This window comes from Theropithecus gelada, chromosome 5 (assembly GCF_003255815.1).
Source record: "Theropithecus gelada isolate Dixy chromosome 5, Tgel_1.0, whole genome shotgun sequence".
Classification (NCBI taxonomy): domain Eukaryota; kingdom Metazoa; phylum Chordata; class Mammalia; order Primates; family Cercopithecidae; genus Theropithecus; species Theropithecus gelada.
The window spans coordinates 181,686,401-181,705,655 of record NC_037672.1 but is presented as its reverse complement, the minus strand read 5'-3'; the positions used below and the strand labels follow the sequence as shown (position 1 = coordinate 181,705,655).

Sequence of the window (19,255 nt, the reverse complement as noted above, 5' to 3'; positions counted from 1 at the left end):
TTCAGCCCTTGTGGGGAGATTGACCTCAGGAGGAACCTGAGCTTGTAGAGATGTTGTGGAATACACTCATGACCACCGATTTCACTGTAGTGGGTTTGACTCACCATCTTTTTTTTTTTTTTTAACTGGGAAAGCTATATAACCACATTAAAGAGATCTGTAGCAGAAGCAGTAGAAGACCCATGATGCCTGCTGACTCACTGGCTCATGACTGATTTCCTACACATTCAACTGGCGTTGTCTGCTTCTCTTGCCCTGTTTCTTGAGCCCAAGCGACCCCCACACACTGCCAGCTGCTCAGTAGGTTATGTCAGAAGGCCATAAGGGCCAGATTTAAGCTATTTTTCATTTAAATAGGTGTCCCTAGAAATAGCCACGTGGACTCACCTAGTACAGTATTTAAGTCCCCAGCTTTTGAAGTGACGCTATCTTGTAAAACCTACAGAAAATTTGGGCTCCAATTGTTACAGCTACGCTTCCCAACACTCAGCTTGCAACCCCTTATGTAGATAAAACTAAGGTTGCTAACACCCAGTTTTAAATATAGCATTTATGTTCAAAGAATAGCAACACTGGGCCAGGCGCAGTGGCTCACACCTGTAATCCCAATACTTTGGGAGGCCTAGAAGGAAGGATCACTTGAGCCCAGGAGTTTGAGACCAGCCTGGGCAGCATAGTGAGACCTTGTCTCTACAAATAATAAAAAAATTAGCCAAGCAAGGTGGCATGTGTCTGTGGTTTCAGCTACTCGGGAGGTTAAGTGGAAGGACTGCTTGAGTGCAGATGGTCGAGATGGCAGCAAGCTCTGATGATGCCACTGAACTCCAGCCTGGGCAACAGAGCACGACCCTGTTTCAAAAAAAAAAAAAAAAAGATTCATTATTGGAATGTGTGGTCCTTTCATAGAGCCACAGATTTTGAAGCACGAATCTTAATGTTTTGTGCCCTTCCCCTTCTTATTCAACCCCTTTTCTTGAAATTACAGTTATGTCTGACAACTGAGTGACAGTGTGACCTTTTATCCAGTATCATCGAGCCTTCAATTAGTGTCTCCTTTTGGCAGATGTCTCATTTACTGCTTCATGTTCAGGCTTTTCTCATTATTCTAATTGCTAATTAGGGTAATAATAAATATCTTGCCCCAGGTTACATGTCACGATGTTGCTTTATTGGGGATATCATTCACTTCTTCAACTTTGATTTAGTTCGTTTGCCTCCGTGTTTCTCGGATTCCAGAAGATTATACACCACCAAAACCTTACACCTAACTAAAAAATTATTTAGCTAAAAATTTGTTATAAAATGGTCCTCTAGAGCAGTGGTTCTCAAAATAAAATTTGGGACGTTGACCAAGGTGGTTGACCTATCTCGAAGGGTTATGGTCTCTGTATGTCCAAAGCTAAACTTCTCTTTTCTGAAGCCTACCCCCAGTGCCCAGTCTTCTATTGGATTAAAGGGAACAGTTTTTCTTCTCAGCCATCCTTCTTTCTGCCTGCACCCCATTACCTGTCAAATCCTGTTCCTGAGTGCTGCAGCACGCCCAGTGCCTTGGTCCTTCCCGGTTCCCAACTCCCACTGCCCTCTCCAGGTCTGTAGGAGTTGGTTTCTCTCCAGTCTCTCCTCTCCCACCTGTTCCACACACTGCGTCCACTTCTTGTAGATTTCTTTCTAACCCGTTCGCCTATCCTCACCACTTCCCTGCTGGAAACCTCAGTGTCTCTAGCAAGGTGTTTGTCAAACCTTAGCGGCCCCTGGAAGGCTTCTGAAAGCGCAGATTGCTGGATTGCATCCCCAGAATTTTGGATTCGGCAGGTCTGCTGTGATTTGCTTTCCTAACAAAGGTGTTCCGCAGACCACACTTTGAGAACCTTGGCTTTAGGATGAGCCTGTGTACCTGAGATTTCAGGCTTGCTTCTGTCTGTTCATCCTGACTCTCCCTGCACTCTTCTGCTCAGCCAGGGCTCCCTGAAGTCCCTCTGGTCACTTAGGGACAAGACTTGGGCTCCTTCAGAACAGGCTTGTGTCTTGTTCACCTTATCCCCATCTGCCCATTCACAGCTAGGGGAGTTCCTCTGCAGAGTGCAGTTGAAGAGATAGCGCTGAAAAAGACCGTGAATGCTTTTCTGTTGTGTCAAGAGGTATAGAAGGCACCATCCTAAGCAGAGCATCGTGAGGACCTCCCTGTGGGCGGCCAGGCCGCCTGCATCTCTAGGCCATGCTGAGACAACCACACTTCACCGTCATGCTTGGTGCTTTTCTTTTCTCTTTTCACACCCTCTCAGTCTTCCTGTTTTCTATCATTTTGTCCGTTCCCCCTTTCTCTTCCTACCTTAGCCTTGGTACCTTAGGTGTTTCTGGTGGCTTCATGGCTTAAAGAGGCTTCTGATACTCTCTACCAAGCCAGAAAATTGCTTCTGAATTTCAGGCTATTTGTTGGAGTCAAGATTGAGGTGATGGAGGACTTGTACTGTAGTTAGAGCATGTTATTGGGTGCACAAGTAATATTCTACACAATCATATTTTACAGGAAAGTTCTTCTTTAACGAAAAATAACCCTGGAAGTGGACTCATGATGTCTCCATGTTACAGAAAAGAAAACAGACTCAGCAATTAAGTAACAATAATGCGTGACACTAATGCAAAGATACTCTTCCATTCTTGTGCACACAAAGAATAACGTTTTTGCTTTACAAAGCAGCATGCTGTAGTTAGTATGTTTGGAATCACAGCCATAGGTGTTAGAAAGTTTCTGCCAAGAGAGAGAAGACATTGTGATGATTAAAAGATATGATTGGGTCATATTTACTCCAGAAAAGTATTTGCAGTTTTGGATCAAGAGTTAAATACACATATGTAGCACACAGTGGATACTGACAGAATGTCTGTAAATGTATAAGCATAGAAAAAAGACTGGGAGGAATTTACCAAACTACTAATAGTAATCATTTTTCCTTGATATACTTCTGTATCACTTAAATGTTTTTTAAACAGTATATACATTATAACTTAAGGATGGACAAAAAGCAAAAGAGCTTGTAGGAAGAGGAATGGATAATCCTAATGAAAATACAAGAGTCCATGGAAACAGATCAGGCAGTTATCACCTTCTAAGGGGTCTCCCTGTGAGTTCATCCCCTGGCACCCATCCATTTCCTCCTCCGCGCTGCCCTCCTCAGCGCTGCCACCCTACTCTGAGACCTAGCTTTTCCCCACTTCTTTCTGGTGTCTTCTGTTTTCTTTCATCACATCTTAAGCCAGAAGTGATCTCTTCCACTTTTGGACAGCTCTTTCCTGTTGGTACCAGAAGTTATCATATCACAGTCTAATTTCTCCAAGCGTTTCCAGACTGTTGTAAAAGTGAAGGCCCCTCTCTGAAATTTAAAGAACAAGTGGCAGGCTGTAATGTCACAGTCACTGAGCTTTTTTTTATCAGTCTCTAAAAAGTGCTTTTTGGCTTTCTGTGGATGTCTGGATGCCTTACAGTGTCCTTTGGCCCCAGAGGACTCAGCAGCTCCCATTGGAGACCTGCTACCTCTAAAGACTACTGCTGCTACTGTGGGAGGCTAGGCCCTGCCGCCTTATCCATCATTAGGAGTTCTCGCCCATGGCAAATATACTCAGGAAGCCAACAGATGAAGACGACTTAGAGAAGGGTGCACAGCGATGTCAAGTCTGCACACCTATAAATGTTGCACCTAAAACTGGTGAAGACCTGTCTCTGCACAATCATATGTTTTGTAGCTGATTATTTTAACTGTTAGAGATGCTATGAAAGAAAGTGAAGTTTCTAACAGATTATATTGTGCTTGGTGAGGAGATAAAATAGTGGAAATAGTCTCAAAAAGAATATAGGAAACATTTTAGAAGTATAGCCAAGTGGAGTTTCATTTCCACCAGGGCTGAGCAGGATCAGTCCTCTGTGTTGTGGATGGCAGTGGCTTGAGAACTGGCAATGTGTGTAGTGGTGGCAGTTTCTGGCTCTTCTCTTGCTCTGTTTGGCCTTATCTGGCAGGGCCAGCACTTATAGGTCTATGAACCTGTTTTCTTTCTTCAGGCATCTTTTTGACAGCCCTGTTGTGTTAGCTGTGGTTCCCCGGAGCCTGTGCTTACCTCTAGGCGAACGATGGGTTTACCTCAGCACATCTTCCGCCACAGTCTTTCAGCACTCGCTCACTGAGCAGCTGTTCCGCAGGGGGCCGCCTGGAGGGGTGCGGCTACCACAGGGGCGTGTTAGACTTTGTATTTAATTTTTAAGCATTTTATTTATTTTTTTAATGGACAAATACAAATTATATGTATTTATGGTGTATAATAGGAGGAACGAGTTCGGGACATCTATTTTTAATTAAAATGGTGACTATGTGCATTATTAGTTGGTGACTGTAGTTAATAACAATGTATCATATACCTGAAATTACTAAGAGAATAGATTTTAAGTGTTCTCACTGCAAGTAAGTGATAAGGATGTAAAGGAATGGATATGTTAATTAGCTTGATTTAGCCATTCCACAGCGCGTACGTATTTCATCGCCTTCTAACACGCCCCCTTTCTTCTTGGATAGGGCAGTGGTGGTGCACGAAGATCCGCACTGCTTGACAGCGACGAACCCTTGGTGTATTTCTATGAGGATGTCACAACGTTATATGAAGGTTTCCAGAGGGGAATACAGGTGTCAAGTAAGCATTTTCCTGCGTTTGCGTGGCTGCTGCTTGCTGTGTTTCATGAAGAACGAGTGGCCTTTCAGAAATGCACATTTGCTCTATCTTTCGCCGCCTTAGTATCGGTCAGGCCCCTCTGTGTCCACTGTAACTTCCCCAGAGTCTGTCCCAAAGCTCACTGGACCCTGTAGATGTTCCCTATGGCCCCGGGGCTCCATGGTCAAATATGTGAGTGTCACATTCAGTATTTTATGGTGAGTCACATGTTACACCAGTGCACAGTAGGCTCTGACGTTTCCTGCAATAAAGAGGTCTGTTAAACTGGTTCCAATCCAGCATTTTTCATGCTTACTTGACCAAGAGACCCATATTTTGAGAAAGAAATACTGACATCCCAGGATGGCAGTGTTCTGTTAGAGACACTTGGGAAATGTTGGCTCATGGGATTACCCTTAATTATTAACTGTGGCGTAAGAAACCCTGTGATATCCAGCATACCTCCTTTCCAGCCTCTGTCCCTCCCAGGCCTCCTGTATATGGCTCTCAGGTCATACTGAACTTCCTGCAGAGCCACGACTACCTCTGTTCTCTCCCCAGCCCTGAGCCTTTGTGCAGTTTTATTTTGTTTTTTAGAAATGGGGTCTTGCTATGTTGCCCAGGCTGGACTCAAACTTCTGGCCTCAAGTGAGCCTCCTGCCTCAGCCTCCCAAAGTACTGGGACTACAGGTGTGAGCCACCGTGCCCAGACTTGTGCACTTTTTTTTTTTTTTTTGAGACGGGGTTTTGTTCTTGTTGCCCAGGCTGGAGTGCAATGGCGTGATCTTGGCTCACCGCAACCTACACCTCCCAGGTTCAAGTGATTCTCCTGCCTCTGCCTCCCGAGTAGCTGGGATTACAGGCGCCCACTACCTCGCCTGGCTAATTTTTGTATTTTTAGTAGAGATGGAGTTTCAACATGTTGGCCAGGCTGGTCTCAAACTCCTGACCTCAGTGATCCACCCGCCTCGGCCTCCCAAAATACTGGGATTACAGGCCTGAGCCACCATGCCCAGCCATGCACTTTTTTTTCTTGATCATAAAGCCTCTTTCTACCCCCAGCCTGGACGCTTGATGTATTCTTTAATCTTTTAAAACTCTGTGCATTTCACCTTTTCTCTAAAACCTTCCTAGTCTATCATTTTCATCCCCTACCTCCCAGTGAGGTGTTTCTTCCCTTTTCCCTTCCAGCACGTTATATTCCTTCCGCATAAACCCTGATGGCACAGAGGTGTTCACCTGGCATTCTGCCCCCCTAGCCCGGGCTCCTTGAGAACAGGGTGGCTGTCAGTCATCTCTTTTCACAGCATTGACAGTGCCTGGCACACAGTGAGCGCCCCACTAATTCATCCTCAGTGAAGGAGGGAGTACCTCTGGTTTCTCCACCCCTCTTTCTGTTTTAGCCACTTCATTTTTGCTTATACCAAGTACTTCTCTAAAAATGGTCTTGGAATCTGTGCTTTGTTATTTAAATCCTCTGATGCTTAGCTTTTATTTGGGCCACTGCTAGCTAGATTGTAATCCCTTTGTGGTCAGGAACCATGTGGTATTGCTGGCTCTATCCCTCATGATATGTTGCATGTAATATGCACTCAAGAAGTGCCTATTGGCCGGGTGTGGTGGCTCACGCCTGTAATCCCAGCATTTTGGAAGGCCGACGCGGGCATATCACGAGGTCAGGAGTTCGAGACCAGCCTGACCAACATGGTGAAACTCCATCTCTACTGAAAATACAAAAATAGCTGGGCATGGTGGCACGTGTCCGTAATCCCAGCTACTCAGGAGGCTGAGGCAGGAGAATTGCTTTAACTGGGGAGGTGGAGGTTGCAGTGAGCCGAGATTGCACCACTGCACTCCAGCCTGGATGACACAGCGAGACTCCGTCTCAAAAAAAAACAAAAAAAAAAAAAGCCTGTTGTTTTTTGCTTAACACTGGTAACTGGATGTCTCAGCTTGGCGAGTTTGTCCCAGTGTTCCCATAGCAGGTGCATTAAGCCCATTACAAAGGAAGAGCAAGCTTACTTGTGTGTTATTTAATTTATGAACATTTTCAAAGTTGGTGTCAAGGTCAGGATTTGTCTGTGATAGTAAATATCCATCAGGTGGATCAGCCTAACATGTGGCACATGAAGCAGAGTGTGTGTGTGTGTTCGTGTTCGTGTTCTTTACCACCATCACAGAGCATGTGCAGTTCTTGGAAACTGCAACTTGAAAACGACTATAATGAAACCAATTTTCTCATAGGCTAATTGATATGAACAAGCATATTTCTAGTCACAAAAACATCACCAAACTTCTAAATAAACACCACACTTCTTATATTAAACATTGAAATAAATGTGAGTGCTACATACATTTAGGAACAATTAATACAAACAAGTAAGATAAATATTTACCTGTTTATTCCAGTTCAGGGTCATGGGTGACTGGAGCCATCTGGGCAGCTGAGGATGTCAGGGGGGAACTGCCCTGGCCAGGACACCCTCCCATCGTAGGGAGACTCATACTCACACCCACTCACACTCACACTCACTAGGACCGTGGAGATGCACCAGATCACCTCACAGGCACAGCTTTGGGATGTGGGAGGAAGCCAGAGTTCCCAGGAAAAACCACACAGATGTGGGGAGAACGTGCAAATGAAATGCCGTTATTTGAGGACCTGCTGTATACATGTAAGTGTATATACATTCATCGAGGAGTGTGGTGACTTACATTATGCTTTTGACTCTCCCCTGATCTGAAGACAAGTCACGTAACTTTTCTTTGGTCACTTGCTCCCCCTGGAAAACGAAAGTCCTATGGATGTGTCGGAGAAGGTGAAGGAAAGTGAGTCCAGTCTTCTTGATCTGTACTCATTGAAGGGAGCTGCTTTGCAGGTCTCAATTTACTTCCTTTTTTATTTTTATTTTTCCAGAAGATCTTTTTATTCTAAGCTTTGATTTTCTTAGGCTACTGTAGAGTTAAACTTCTACAAAAGAGCAAGACTCAGCATTTGGATAAGGGGTCAGAAGTTTGTTGAATGATAGAAGAAGCCCACCTAGAGGTTTTAAACCTCGTACTTTAAAATTGCACCAAGGAAGCCATTTGTAAAGATTGAGCTCCCTGCTTCTCAGTGGCTCTCATCTCTAGCTGCACTTTTGTGCCATCGGGGAACTCCTGGAAAATACTGAGACCCAGGCCCCATCCCTATTCAATTGAATAAAAAATTGTAGAGCCTGGGTAGAATAGAGCGTGGGTTTAGTATTAAGTTCCCCCGGTGAGCCTGCAGCTTAACCGACTAGTTCTAAAGCTGGAGTTGGCATAGGTTTTCTGTAAAAAGTCTGATAGTAAATATTTTTGGCTTTGGTGCCATATGGTCTTGGTTGCAACTACTCAACTGCAGCCTTACACAGAACAAAAATGAATCAGTGTGGCTGTGTGCCACTATCACTGTGTCCACAAAAACAGGTGGTGGGCCTGATTTGGCCCTTGGCTGCAGTGTGCCCTTCTCTGTTTTTGAGGAATAAAATCGCATCATTTCATATGGCTAATGCAATTTTTTTTCCCATCTGGAAACAGCATCTGATTGAACTCATCTTGTATGGCCCTTGTTACAGTCTCTGTAAATTGGAGAGGGTCCGAGAATAACCCTGTTTTCATCAGGACTGTTTTTAGGGATGGCAAAGAAGTCAGTGTGTCCGGCCTGCGTCCTCCCCAGCCGCGTGGCTGACTCCTGAATCTGTGTGTGCCGCACACTGTTGTTGTCTGGGGCATGATCTGTGTGATGGGGAAGTAGGACGGAAGCCCTGCCTTCCGTCCTACTTCCTTAGGTCCTCACGTCAAATCAGAGCCTCCTCACGAACACTCAGACCTAACGTGCTAAAGCCAGATGCACTATGGTCCCCTTTTGCTTCTTCGAAACCTCAATGGGAATCGGGAAACATCTCGATATTTCCTTTTGCTTCACAAATGGCACTTCACGTCCCCTCACTTCGCATCTTTTCTTTGTTTTTGTTCTTCTGCAATCACGACTTCACCCATGTAACTAGGATTCCAGGTAATTCTTGATACCTTTGGTCATCAAAATTTGGACACATAAAGAATTATATTTTCCTTTCCGTATTCTAAGTTAGAATGCTTTAGACTTCTTGAAAAGTTTTGATGAAGACCTCTTCTGAAAAGGTATCCCTTTACCACTACAGCAGGATCTCTTCACCACTCATCTGCTGACTCCTGGTCTAAAGCAGTAGGGTGTTAAAGAGGAATCACAAATTAAGTGCCCTTAAGAGTTGGATTTTGAGGCCGGGCGCGGTGGCTCACGCCTGTAATCCCTGCACTTTGGGAGGCCGAGGCGGGCGGATCACGAGGTCAGGAGATCGAGACCATCCTGGCTAACAAGGTGAAACCCCGTCTCTACTAAAATACAAAAAAAATTAGCCGGGCGCGGTGGCGGGCGCCTGTAGTCCCAGCTACTCGGGAGGCTGAGGCAGGAGAATGGCGCGAACCCGGGAGGCGGAGCTTGCAGTGAGCCGAGATGGTGCCACTGCACTCCAGCCTGGGGGACAGAGTGAAGACTCCGCCTCAAAAAAAAAAAAAAAAAAAAAGAGTTGGATTTTGCCATTTCTCCCCTCATCCCCCTCTCCTGCCCCACTTAAACAAAACAGAAGTAAACCAGCAAAGAAAAAATCAGACCAAAACTGAGGGAGAAAACATTTCCAATCTGAAGCCCCATCTACTTATCTGAGGACTAAAGTAGAGTCTAGCTGATGTTTAGTAGGGTGGGGCTGGGATACAAATTAAAATCTGGGAATATGTATGTATGTTCAGCCCATCCATTGTTTTTTCTCTGTTTTTTAGATAATGGCCCTTGTTTAGGCTCTCGGAAACCAGACCAACCCTATGAATGGCTTTCATACAAACAGGTGAGTTTGTATGAAACAGGCTCTGTGAACTCCTCTTGCAAGCAGGGATGCTTCCGTATGTGAATTCTTGGAGCCAGAAGGTTGCTCCAAAGTGTATGTGCTGGACCAGCTCAGAGCCTTGCCGTAAGCATGGGGCGTCCAAGGAGAAACTTGACACAAAGGTTTGGGGAGAACAAGTTAAGGAATTTAGCTAGTGGTTCAAAGCACTGTATTTCAAAGCTGATGTGGATACATTGTGAAGTCGAGTATAATTTTTAAGATAAAATTTTAGAAACTCTCCCAGTTCCCCTGGCGGGATAGGATTATTCCTCTCCACTTGAGGGGTACTAGAAAAACTCAGAAGCCAGAACGTGGAAGCATGTCCTCATTTGATGGAGGAGGAGGACCTGTCTCAGGAAGAGAGGTGACTCACCCCAGGTCATAGCTGGTTAGTGGCAGAACCAGGACCAGAAGCAAGGCCTGCAGCCTCTTGTGTGGGCTTTCCTGGTGCGTGCTCCTGACCCTCAAAGCTGTGCTTGGCCAACTCACCACCTGTGTGACACCCCCAGGGCAGCCGCAGGGAGGAACACAGATGTTCGGGGAAGACACTTGTGTTACTGTATAAGCACAAAGGAAGCTGGGATCTGAGTGTGGTGACCCTTGTCAGTCTCTAGTCCCCACCCATCAATGGCTACAACTGTCGAAACAGCAGTTCATGAGTGGCAGTAGAAGTGTAGGAGGATGTTGCTGTTTATTTATTTATTTTTTTGTCATGATTACAATGAATGTGGATGCCACGGTTCTTCCCCAGTGCACACAGCACCCCGGGACAGGCAGGTGCCCCAGACATGCCAGCTCTGCTTTGCTGCCTGCTGCTTCCACACAGCTGTCCAGGAAAGGCTCCCGCCCCTGGCTCCCCCTCTCCTGCTCTAGGGGCAGGTAATCATGCGGATTCCTGAATACAAATGCACTTGCTTCTTCTGGGTTTTGTGTGATGGGCAGTTTAGGGGCTGGTGTATTTGGGGTGCGTCTGTGGAAGGGATTGTTCTCTGCAGCTGCAGAGTGTGTTTGCAGAGTGTGTGGATTGTTCTCAGACTGAAGTGCGTGATTTTCCCCGTCCGTCCTCTGGGGTTGACAGGATGCAGAAGGCTTTGCTTGAGAGGTGTTCGTCTGTCTCTCAAGAGATGGGGAAGCGACTTCTCACACCTCCACTGTAGAAGGAGCTAGGAGCGGTAGCTCACATGACTGGAAGGATTTCCCATTTTTATTCTGTCCTACCAGAGGCCAAGTTTCCTGCGTAAATACTAGTTTCCAGGATCCCTCATTTTCACAAGTGTAAGAACAGCCTGTGTGTGTTGAACATGCGTGTGTTGTGTGTGATGATCCTGAGGCGTCATGGAGTCCTCTGTGTCTCCTGAGTTACTTCTGTTGTTTATTGGCTGGAAGAGAGAAGACACATCCATTGCAGATTGGCATTTTCAAGGCAGATGGAAAATCACTGGGGTTTCTGAAGGTGTGAATCTATGCCTTGCACGCTTCATTTGGAAGCGGGTGAAGATACAAAACTAAAGCCAACTTTGGATTTGTACATTCAAATCTTTTTTTTTTTCTTTTTCAATCATCCAATGAATATGACCTTTTGGTGACTAGGAATGCCTTAAAGGGGTTTGTTTTTTTTTGTTTTTTGTTTTTAAGAATGTATGACCGATCTAGAAATATAAATGTGCGTGTATTATTCAATCATATTTACCAGCTATGTAGCATCCAATTGCAGGTATTTCTCAGGTTCCGATTCCCTAAATGCAACCGAGACTTTTGAACTCATCTGTGAAGGAGAGGGTAGTAGTGAACCTGTTTGTGTCATCCTATTGTCACCTTACCATGATCACTCTGTTCCCCATAGGCAGGGCCAGGATGGTGCCAAGGCCCAGAAAGTAGGGTTCCAGGCCAGGAGTAGGTGTGGCCTTACTTCCTATGGGTATGGGTGTGCTTTAAGAGTGCTCTTGACAATTTGTCAACTGAGAATAAAGAAAATAACTCCAGGCCAGGCACGGTATGCCTCATGCCTATAATCCCAGCACTTTGGGAGGCCGAGGAGGGCAGATCACCTGAGGTCAGGAGTTCAAGACCAACCTGGCCAACATGGCAAAACCCTGTCTTTACTGAAAAATACGATGTGGTGGCAGGTGCTGTAATCCCAGCTACTCTGGAGGCTGAGGCAGGGAGAATTGCTTGAACCCTTGAGGCGGAAGTTGCAGTGAGCCAAGACCATGCCCCTGCACTCCAGCCTGGGCAACAGAGTGAGACTCCATCTCAAAAAAAAAAAAAAAAAGAAAAAAAGAACTGCAAAGTTTAAGATTTTTTAAAAATTTTGATTTATTTGGGGTAGGAACGGGGAGAGGATAGGATAACCCTGCCGAATTTTGCAAACCTACCAATTTTTACTTAGTTATTATAATATGCATTTTTATATTTACATGTGTTGCTTATCATTATAATATTGTCCTAAGTTTGATATAGTTTTCACAATTATAATATTAACTAACCATGTAGCATTTTCTTAGTGATTTACCATCATTTACTTAATCACCAGCCATGATTAGGTTTTTTACCCTAGAGATTTTTGATGCAATAATTTTGAAATATTTGCATATGTTTATACGTAGGTTTTTTTTTTTTTTTTGAGATGGAATCTCACTCTGTCACCCAGGCTGGAGTGCAGTGGGATGATCTCAGTGCACTGCAGACTCCACCTCCTGGGTTCAAGCAATTCTTCTACCTCAGCCTCCTGAGTAGCTGGGATTACAGGTGCACGCCACATGCCTGGCTAATTTTTGTATTTTCAGTAGAGACGGGGTTTTACCATGTTGGCCAGGCTGGCCTTGAACTCCCTCAAGTGATCTGCCCGCCTCGGCCTCCCAAAGTGCTGGGATTATAGGCGTGAGCCACCATGCCTAGCCTATATGTAGGCTTTTAAAAACCTCCTCCTGAGATTGAATTGTTTCCTAAGAATACGTTCTTAAGAACATAATTGTAGAACTTCAGGATAATAGCTTGCTCTTATTTTTTATAGGTCTCTCAAAAGTTGCTGTTTCTGTGTTTATACCAAATAAACAAGTTTTGGCTGCTTTATAAATTTAAAAAAATCCATCTCTCTACTATTTTTATAATTTTATAAAACTAAAATAGAAAAAACTGTGTAAGAAGCCTTGCCATATAATTATCTGTGACCTGCAGCCGTTGGGATAAGATTAATTTGCTTTGCAGAAGGAACCCTGCGGTCAGTTCTCTTAATTCTGATTTCTTGTGAATAAAACCTTGTGTTTTACCAAAAAACCTACCAATAAAGGAATGCCTGCGTGTTCCCTCTCCCCTTCTGTGTGCAGCATTGCGTGCTGGCTGAGATGTAAGCCTGTCCTCTGGTCAGCTTTGTTTCTGGAGTTGGGGCACAATCTGTTTCTGACTTTCTCCTCTCCATTTTAGGTTGCAGAAATGTCGGAGTGCCTAGGCTCAGCGCTGATCCAGAAGGGCTTCACGGCCACCCCAGATCAGTTCATTGGCATCTTTGCTCAAAATAGACCTGAGGTATGACCCAGTAGGTACTTGCTGTGCATGATTTGGAGAATTCTCCAATGTAAGAGCCTAACTTCTGCTAGAGACCAGATTTTGTAGTCTGATTGCTACTAAAAGTATAGCTTTGCGTTACACCTTAGAAAGTTACACATACAAAAACCTGAACCAGGGCTGGGCGCAGTGGCTCACACCTGTAATCCCAGCACTTTGGGAGGCTGAGGTGAGTGGGTTACCAGAGGTCAGGAGTTCCGGACTAGCCTGACCAACATGGAGAAACCTCATCTCTACTAAAAATACAAAATTAGCCAGGCCTGGTGGCACACATCTATAATCCCAGCTACTCAGGAGGCTGAGGCGGGAGAATCGCTTGAATCTGGGAGGCAGAGGTTGTGGTGAGCCACCAGTCCGGGCAACAAGAGCAAAACTCCCATCTCAAAAAAAAAAAGAAAAGAAAAGAAAAGCTGAACCAGGGCCTTTTAATCGCCTTTAAGAGAAAAGAGAAATCACTTTTCTGGGGGGGATTATTTTAGTTTTTTTAAACCAGGTTCCCCAACAAAATCCTTAGAACAGATAACTAACAAAGGAGATTTTTTACTTTAAGAGTCACCTCTGTGGTTAGAAAAATGGCATTAATAAGTTATAGAGAGATTTAGATACATTTTTGTTAATAGCAGGCTGCTTTTTTTTTTTCCTTTCTGAAAGGTATGAGGCTTTCCTTCTGGTTGGTTTCCAGAGTTTAAAATACCATGGGTGATGGGGACAGTACTCAGCGCTAGCCGGCCTTCATTTGCGCAGTCTGTCATTGGCGGTCTAGGCCCAGCACGGTTTCCGTAAACCAGTGTGTAAAAGTGTATTAGTCTGTTTTCACGCTGCTGATAAAGACATACCTGAGACTGGGAAGAAAAAGAGGTTTAATTGGACTTGCAGTTTCACATGGCTGGGGAGGCCTCATAATCACGGCAGGAGGTGAAAGGCACTTCTTACATGGTGGCAGCAAGAGAAAAATGAGGAAGAAACAAAAGCAGAAACCCGTGATAAACCCATCAGATCTCATGAAACTTACTATCACAAAAATAACTGGGAAAGACCAGCCCCCGTGATTCAATTACTTCCCCCTGGCTCCCTCCCACAACACGTGGGAATTCTGGGAGATACAACTCAAGTTGAGATTTGGGTGGGGACACCGCCAAAACATATCAGAAATTGAGTTTAAATGAGCAGCTCTTTTGGAAGTATAGCTTATGGTGTGACTCAACAGATTAGTAGATCTAGCTGGCCTGGAAAAATGGAAGCATCTGGCTTGAAGAAATCGAATTTATTCTTATACCTGCTTGTGGCCAGAAGACATGTTGACACAATTCCTGTGCTACTGACTTTTTTTTTTTTTAAATAAATAAAGGTGCCTTCTTTAGAGTTTTGTGGTCTTTCAAGGGGAAAACAGCATTCTCCACAGCTGGACTATGACTGGGCTTTGTAGAATTTAGTTTTTTCCATCCCAAATGAACACATCAAAATGTTTGTTTTGGTGGAATTTTATCATGAATCTAGAACTGCAGAACGAATCTCTTCAAGAAGTAGGTTCTTTCCTATACTTACGAGTTCGTTCAACAAATGTTTGCTGAGCACCTACTATATGTCAGACACTGTGTGGGGGTGCCAAAGCACAGTAACTCAGCCCTTCTTCTGAGGTACCACATAAGGAAAGACCTAAACACGGGTGCTTTCTGTGTCATGTGGTACGTGTGGTTGCAGGGCAGAAGGATTATGGGAGCTCAGTCAAGGAAGGCTTCCTGGAGGTGGCACCTGCGTAGAATCTCGAAGGAAATAGGGGTGGGGAGGCCAAGGGAATGGCCACGTTCACACCTGTGTCTGGGAGTGGAGCATTTTCATGTGGCAGAGTGGCAGGAAAGAGAGCCTTCCTTAAGCATCACGTGTGCCTAAGGAGCTTGGACCTGATCTCTCTGTTGTTGGCTGAAAATTCCTTCCGGGAAAACACCGAAACTCAGAAGCCCATTTCCAGGCCAAGTGGATGTGAGTGGGTTGTGCCCCCTTCCCCCGGCTGTGCCTTTATCTGTCCTGTGTGTCAGAGCTCTGCAGATGATTTCCTTAGAAAAGTGCAGCCGGAGGCAGTGGGGTGCCCTTGGGTATGATAGTGAGAGAGCGGTCTTTCACCTTAGTCCAGTAGGGAGGGCAGTGGCTATGTGGCCAGTGCCGTCAGAGACGTCTTACTGCTGTGGCAGTGTGGCCAGTTATCGTCTCACTTCCTTCCTTCACTTTTCTAGAGGGATGTTCTCAAAACAGTTTTGCTGCTAGACAAGGCACTCCTTCCCCTATTCCAGGGCATACAGTGCCCTGCTGCCAGAGGGATCTTCCTTGAGCCCCACAGCCACTGTTTTGTGAGAAACTCTCAGGGGCTGCCCCCTGCTCTCCAGCCAGAACCGTCTGTGCCAGTCGCATCGCTCTAACCCTCTGCTTTTGATCCTGCCGTCCCCTCTGTTAGCATCTCCCTGCCTCCATCTCTGTCTCTTTCTCTCTCTCTCTTTTTCTTTCTCTTTCCAAAGGCAATCTCAGTTACACCCTCCCAGTGGCATCTGTAACTACCTTGGCCAATGGTGGACTTTCTTATCTTGAATCAGTCACTATCTGATATTGCTAATTATCTTTTAACATATTTGCCTCAATTCTTCAGGCAGATTTTAATTTCTCTTTCTTTCTTTCTCTCTTTCTGTCCTTTTCCTTTCCTTTCTTTTTTCTTTTCTTTCTCAATCTCTCATCTTTCTCTGTCTGTCCTCTCTCTCCTCTTTCTTTCTCTCTCTCTCTTTCCTTCCTTCCCTCCTTCCCTCCCTCTCTTTGTGCATACATACATATATACAGGATCTCACTCTGTCACCCAGGCTGGAGTGCATTGGTGTGATCACAACTCACTGCAGCCTCAACCTTCTGGGTTCAAGCAATCCTCCCGCCTCAGCCTCTCAAGTAGCCGTGACTGCAGGTGTGTGCCACCATGTCCAGATAACTTCTGTAGAGGCAGGGTTTTGCCATGTTGCCCAGGCTGGTCTTGAACTCCTGGCTCAACTGATTCCCCCCACCTTGGCCTCCCAAAGTGCTGGGATTCCTGGTGTGAGCCAGCGTGCCTGGCCTTAATTTCTTTTTAAGAATGGGGCAAGTGTTTTGTTCTCATTCTGAATCCCTCGTAGCACCTGGCACAGAGTAGTAGATAACACAAATGTTAATTTTGCTGCGTCAAAGGCTTTCACGTTGACTCTCTCTTGAGTATTGTTCTCCTTATTGATTCCATGATGACATCTTGTTTTCTCTCCCTGACCTTTACTGTTTGTTTAGTGGGTGATTATTGAACAAGGATGCTTTGCTTATTCGATGGTGATCGTTCCACTTTATGATACCCTTGGAAACGAAGCCGTAACGTACATAGTCAACAAAGGTACGTCTGTGATCTTTGCCTGGATTATTGGCATAGTTATTGGTTAGGATCAGTGACTTTACATTTGCTTACATTTGATTTGACAAAGATTTTACATGTAAATGTATATTTACCTTTTTATCCAAAGAATGTAGTACTTCAAGTATCCTTGTGCTGGATATGACAGAGTCAATCCTTTAACATCCCAGAGCTTATTCTTCATTGTATCTTTTCATTTACAGCTGAGCTCTCTCTGGTTTTTGTGGACAAGCCAGAGAAGGCCGAACTCTTACTAGAGGGTGTAGAAAATAAGTTAACACCAAGCCTTAAAATCATAGTTCTCATGGATGCCTACGGCAGTGAACTGGTAGAACGAGGCCAGAAGTGTGGGGTGGAAATCATCAGCCTGAAGGCGATGGAGGTGAGTTCGCAGTTCCCCCGCCTCCTTCCCCGAAGGCTTTCCCGGGGACATGTTGGCTCACACGTGCTATCCAGTGCTATCTAGTGCCATCGTGCAGTCCCAGCGCTGGCCGGTCGCCTCCGCGACCCATGAAAGAGAGCAGAAATTTCTGTCTCATTGCTGGAGACAGGATTCTACATGTGTGCCCAGTGTTAACACATCACACCTTACCCAAGTGCTTTCAGCACTCAAATATTTATTCCAGAGCACTGACAAGCTGTGCCCGGAAATGCCAGAAATGGGAATTACAGCTTCAGGCAGGTGGAACTTTCAGTTTCTGTGTCTTCTTTGGCTTTAATGCCTTTTACTTACTAATTTGTCTTTAATGCCAAGCCAAATACAGAAATCAGCCTCATCGTTCTTTTCCCTGGGTGGCTCGTGGAGAGTCCTGGTGAGTTTCCAACATACATGTTTGATTTGGTTTATTTTCGTATTGACTCTTTTAAGAGTCATACCCATCACAACTTTAAAGGCAGCCAATCCAGGAGAATGAGTGTGGTCCATGCTCAGCATGGGTGCTTGATGTCAGATGATACAAGAAGTTGATCCCCGTCAGCCGGACTTGGATTACAGTTCCATCCAAGGAGCATGACCAGAGGAGGATCTTTTTATATACATATCATAGCAAGTCATAGGAAAATAGAGTCAGTCATTCTCTTTCTGAAGGAGTTAGAAATATTTTTCTGAAACTGTTATAAATAGGATTTTAAATTTTTATGTGTAATTTTCCTCCTTCTACAAAGAATTTGAGGCTATAAGTAAGGATCCATAAAACCTTTCCTGAGGAACCTAGTAGGCACAGGGAAGCACGTGTGTTCTAATAGAACCTTCTCTCTCGTGCATGTGTGCGCCCCTGCCCAACTCGCTCTCTCAGTAGCATGGAACTGATTCCGTAAATGCTGAGCCACGTGCTTCCTTGTTGAATTGGGGTTTTAGTTAGCTTGTTACCTGGTTTTTCCCCGCTTCCCTTTTTTCACTTTTAACCCCGTCTCACTATAATGTAATCTCTTTTTCCCTTACCTTCCCTTTTTCCCTTTTTCTCCCCTCCCTCCCCATAGATGCAGGAATTTTTCTGGTGTTTTTTGACTGCTGTATGATAAAGAAGTAATGTTGAAATTTAAAAACTATTTAGATGATTGAAGATTATAATATAAAGTTTATATTAAAATATTATAGAAGACATTGTTTTACACTTACCTGCTTAATATGATTTATACTTAGTTTTTAAAAATATTCTGAGTGAAAGGTGAAGGTCTAAAAAAAAGAATTTAAAACTAGCATTATGGTTGATCTTGTGTTGAATTTATATTAATGTATATTTTTACCGGATCAAAAATAGAATTATTGTATTTGGAATGTTTACATTTTTCAGTATTTTAATTATGAAAATTTTAAACATCCAGTTGAAAGAATTGCTTAGTAGACAGCTGTATACCCACCACCAATTGACATTGTAGTATATTTGCTTTATCACTTATCAGTTTATCACTTTATCCCTCCATTCATCCATCCATCTTATTTTTTTTGATGCATTTTTAGTAAGTTGCAGATTTTATTACCTCTAAATACTTCAGTGTGTTTATCATTAACTAGAATTCAGTTTTTGTTTATGGGTGGTTTTTTTTTCTTGGAACATAAAAACGGCAACTTTTTTTTTTTTTTTTTAATAATTGTAGTATTTGGCCAGGCGCAGTGGCTCACTCCTGTAATTCCAGCACTTTGGGAGGCTGAGGTGGGTGGATCATGAGGTCAGGTTGAGACCAGCCTGGCCAGCATGGTGAAACACTGTCGTACTAGAAATACAAAAAATTAGCCTGGCATGGTGGCGCACACCTGTAATCCCAGCTATTCGGGAGGCTGAGGCAGGAGAATCGCTTGAACCCAGAAGGTGGAGGTTGTAGTGAGCCAAGATTGTGCCACTGCACAGCAGCCTGGGTGACAGAGCGAGACTCTGTCTCAAAAAATAATAATAATAATAATAATTGCAGAATTTTTCCTAAGTGATACCGTAAGAGAGATGTAAGGGTGTGAAACTTCGTGGCAACAGTGCACTAATTTGGATAATGTTTGTTCCTAATAAATTAAGAGCCAAATTGTATGTAACTGGTGCTTTATTTTATTTAACATCAATTTTTCAAAACTTGGGCATCTCCCGAAGTTATGTAAGAATTTTTAATAGACAAGTAGAAATCTGGAGCTAATGATGGTTATTTTGAAAAAAAT

General features: G+C 44.2%; 1 protein-coding gene across 5 annotated transcripts in view; it reads left to right on the top strand.

Annotated features, from left to right (window-relative positions):
• ACSL1 (acyl-CoA synthetase long chain family member 1) overlaps nucleotides 1-19,255 on the top strand; it is a 72,136-nt gene that overhangs the window by 34,302 nt on the left and 18,579 nt on the right. For 3 of the 5 annotated variants that reach the window (XM_025384901.1, XM_025384902.1, XM_025384904.1), the window contains exons 3-7: nucleotides 4,563-4,677; nucleotides 9,535-9,599; nucleotides 13,062-13,163; nucleotides 16,494-16,593; nucleotides 16,815-16,993. In XM_025384901.1, coding sequence (XP_025240686.1) covers nucleotides 4,563-4,677; nucleotides 9,535-9,599; nucleotides 13,062-13,163; nucleotides 16,494-16,593; nucleotides 16,815-16,993 — 561 coding nt within the window. Of the gene's footprint in view, nucleotides 1-4,562; nucleotides 4,678-4,779; nucleotides 4,914-9,534; nucleotides 9,600-13,061; nucleotides 13,164-16,493; nucleotides 16,594-16,814; nucleotides 16,994-19,255 lie in introns of all 5 variants that reach the window. The other 2 variants (XM_025384906.1, XM_025384905.1) reach the window with 2 other exon arrangements.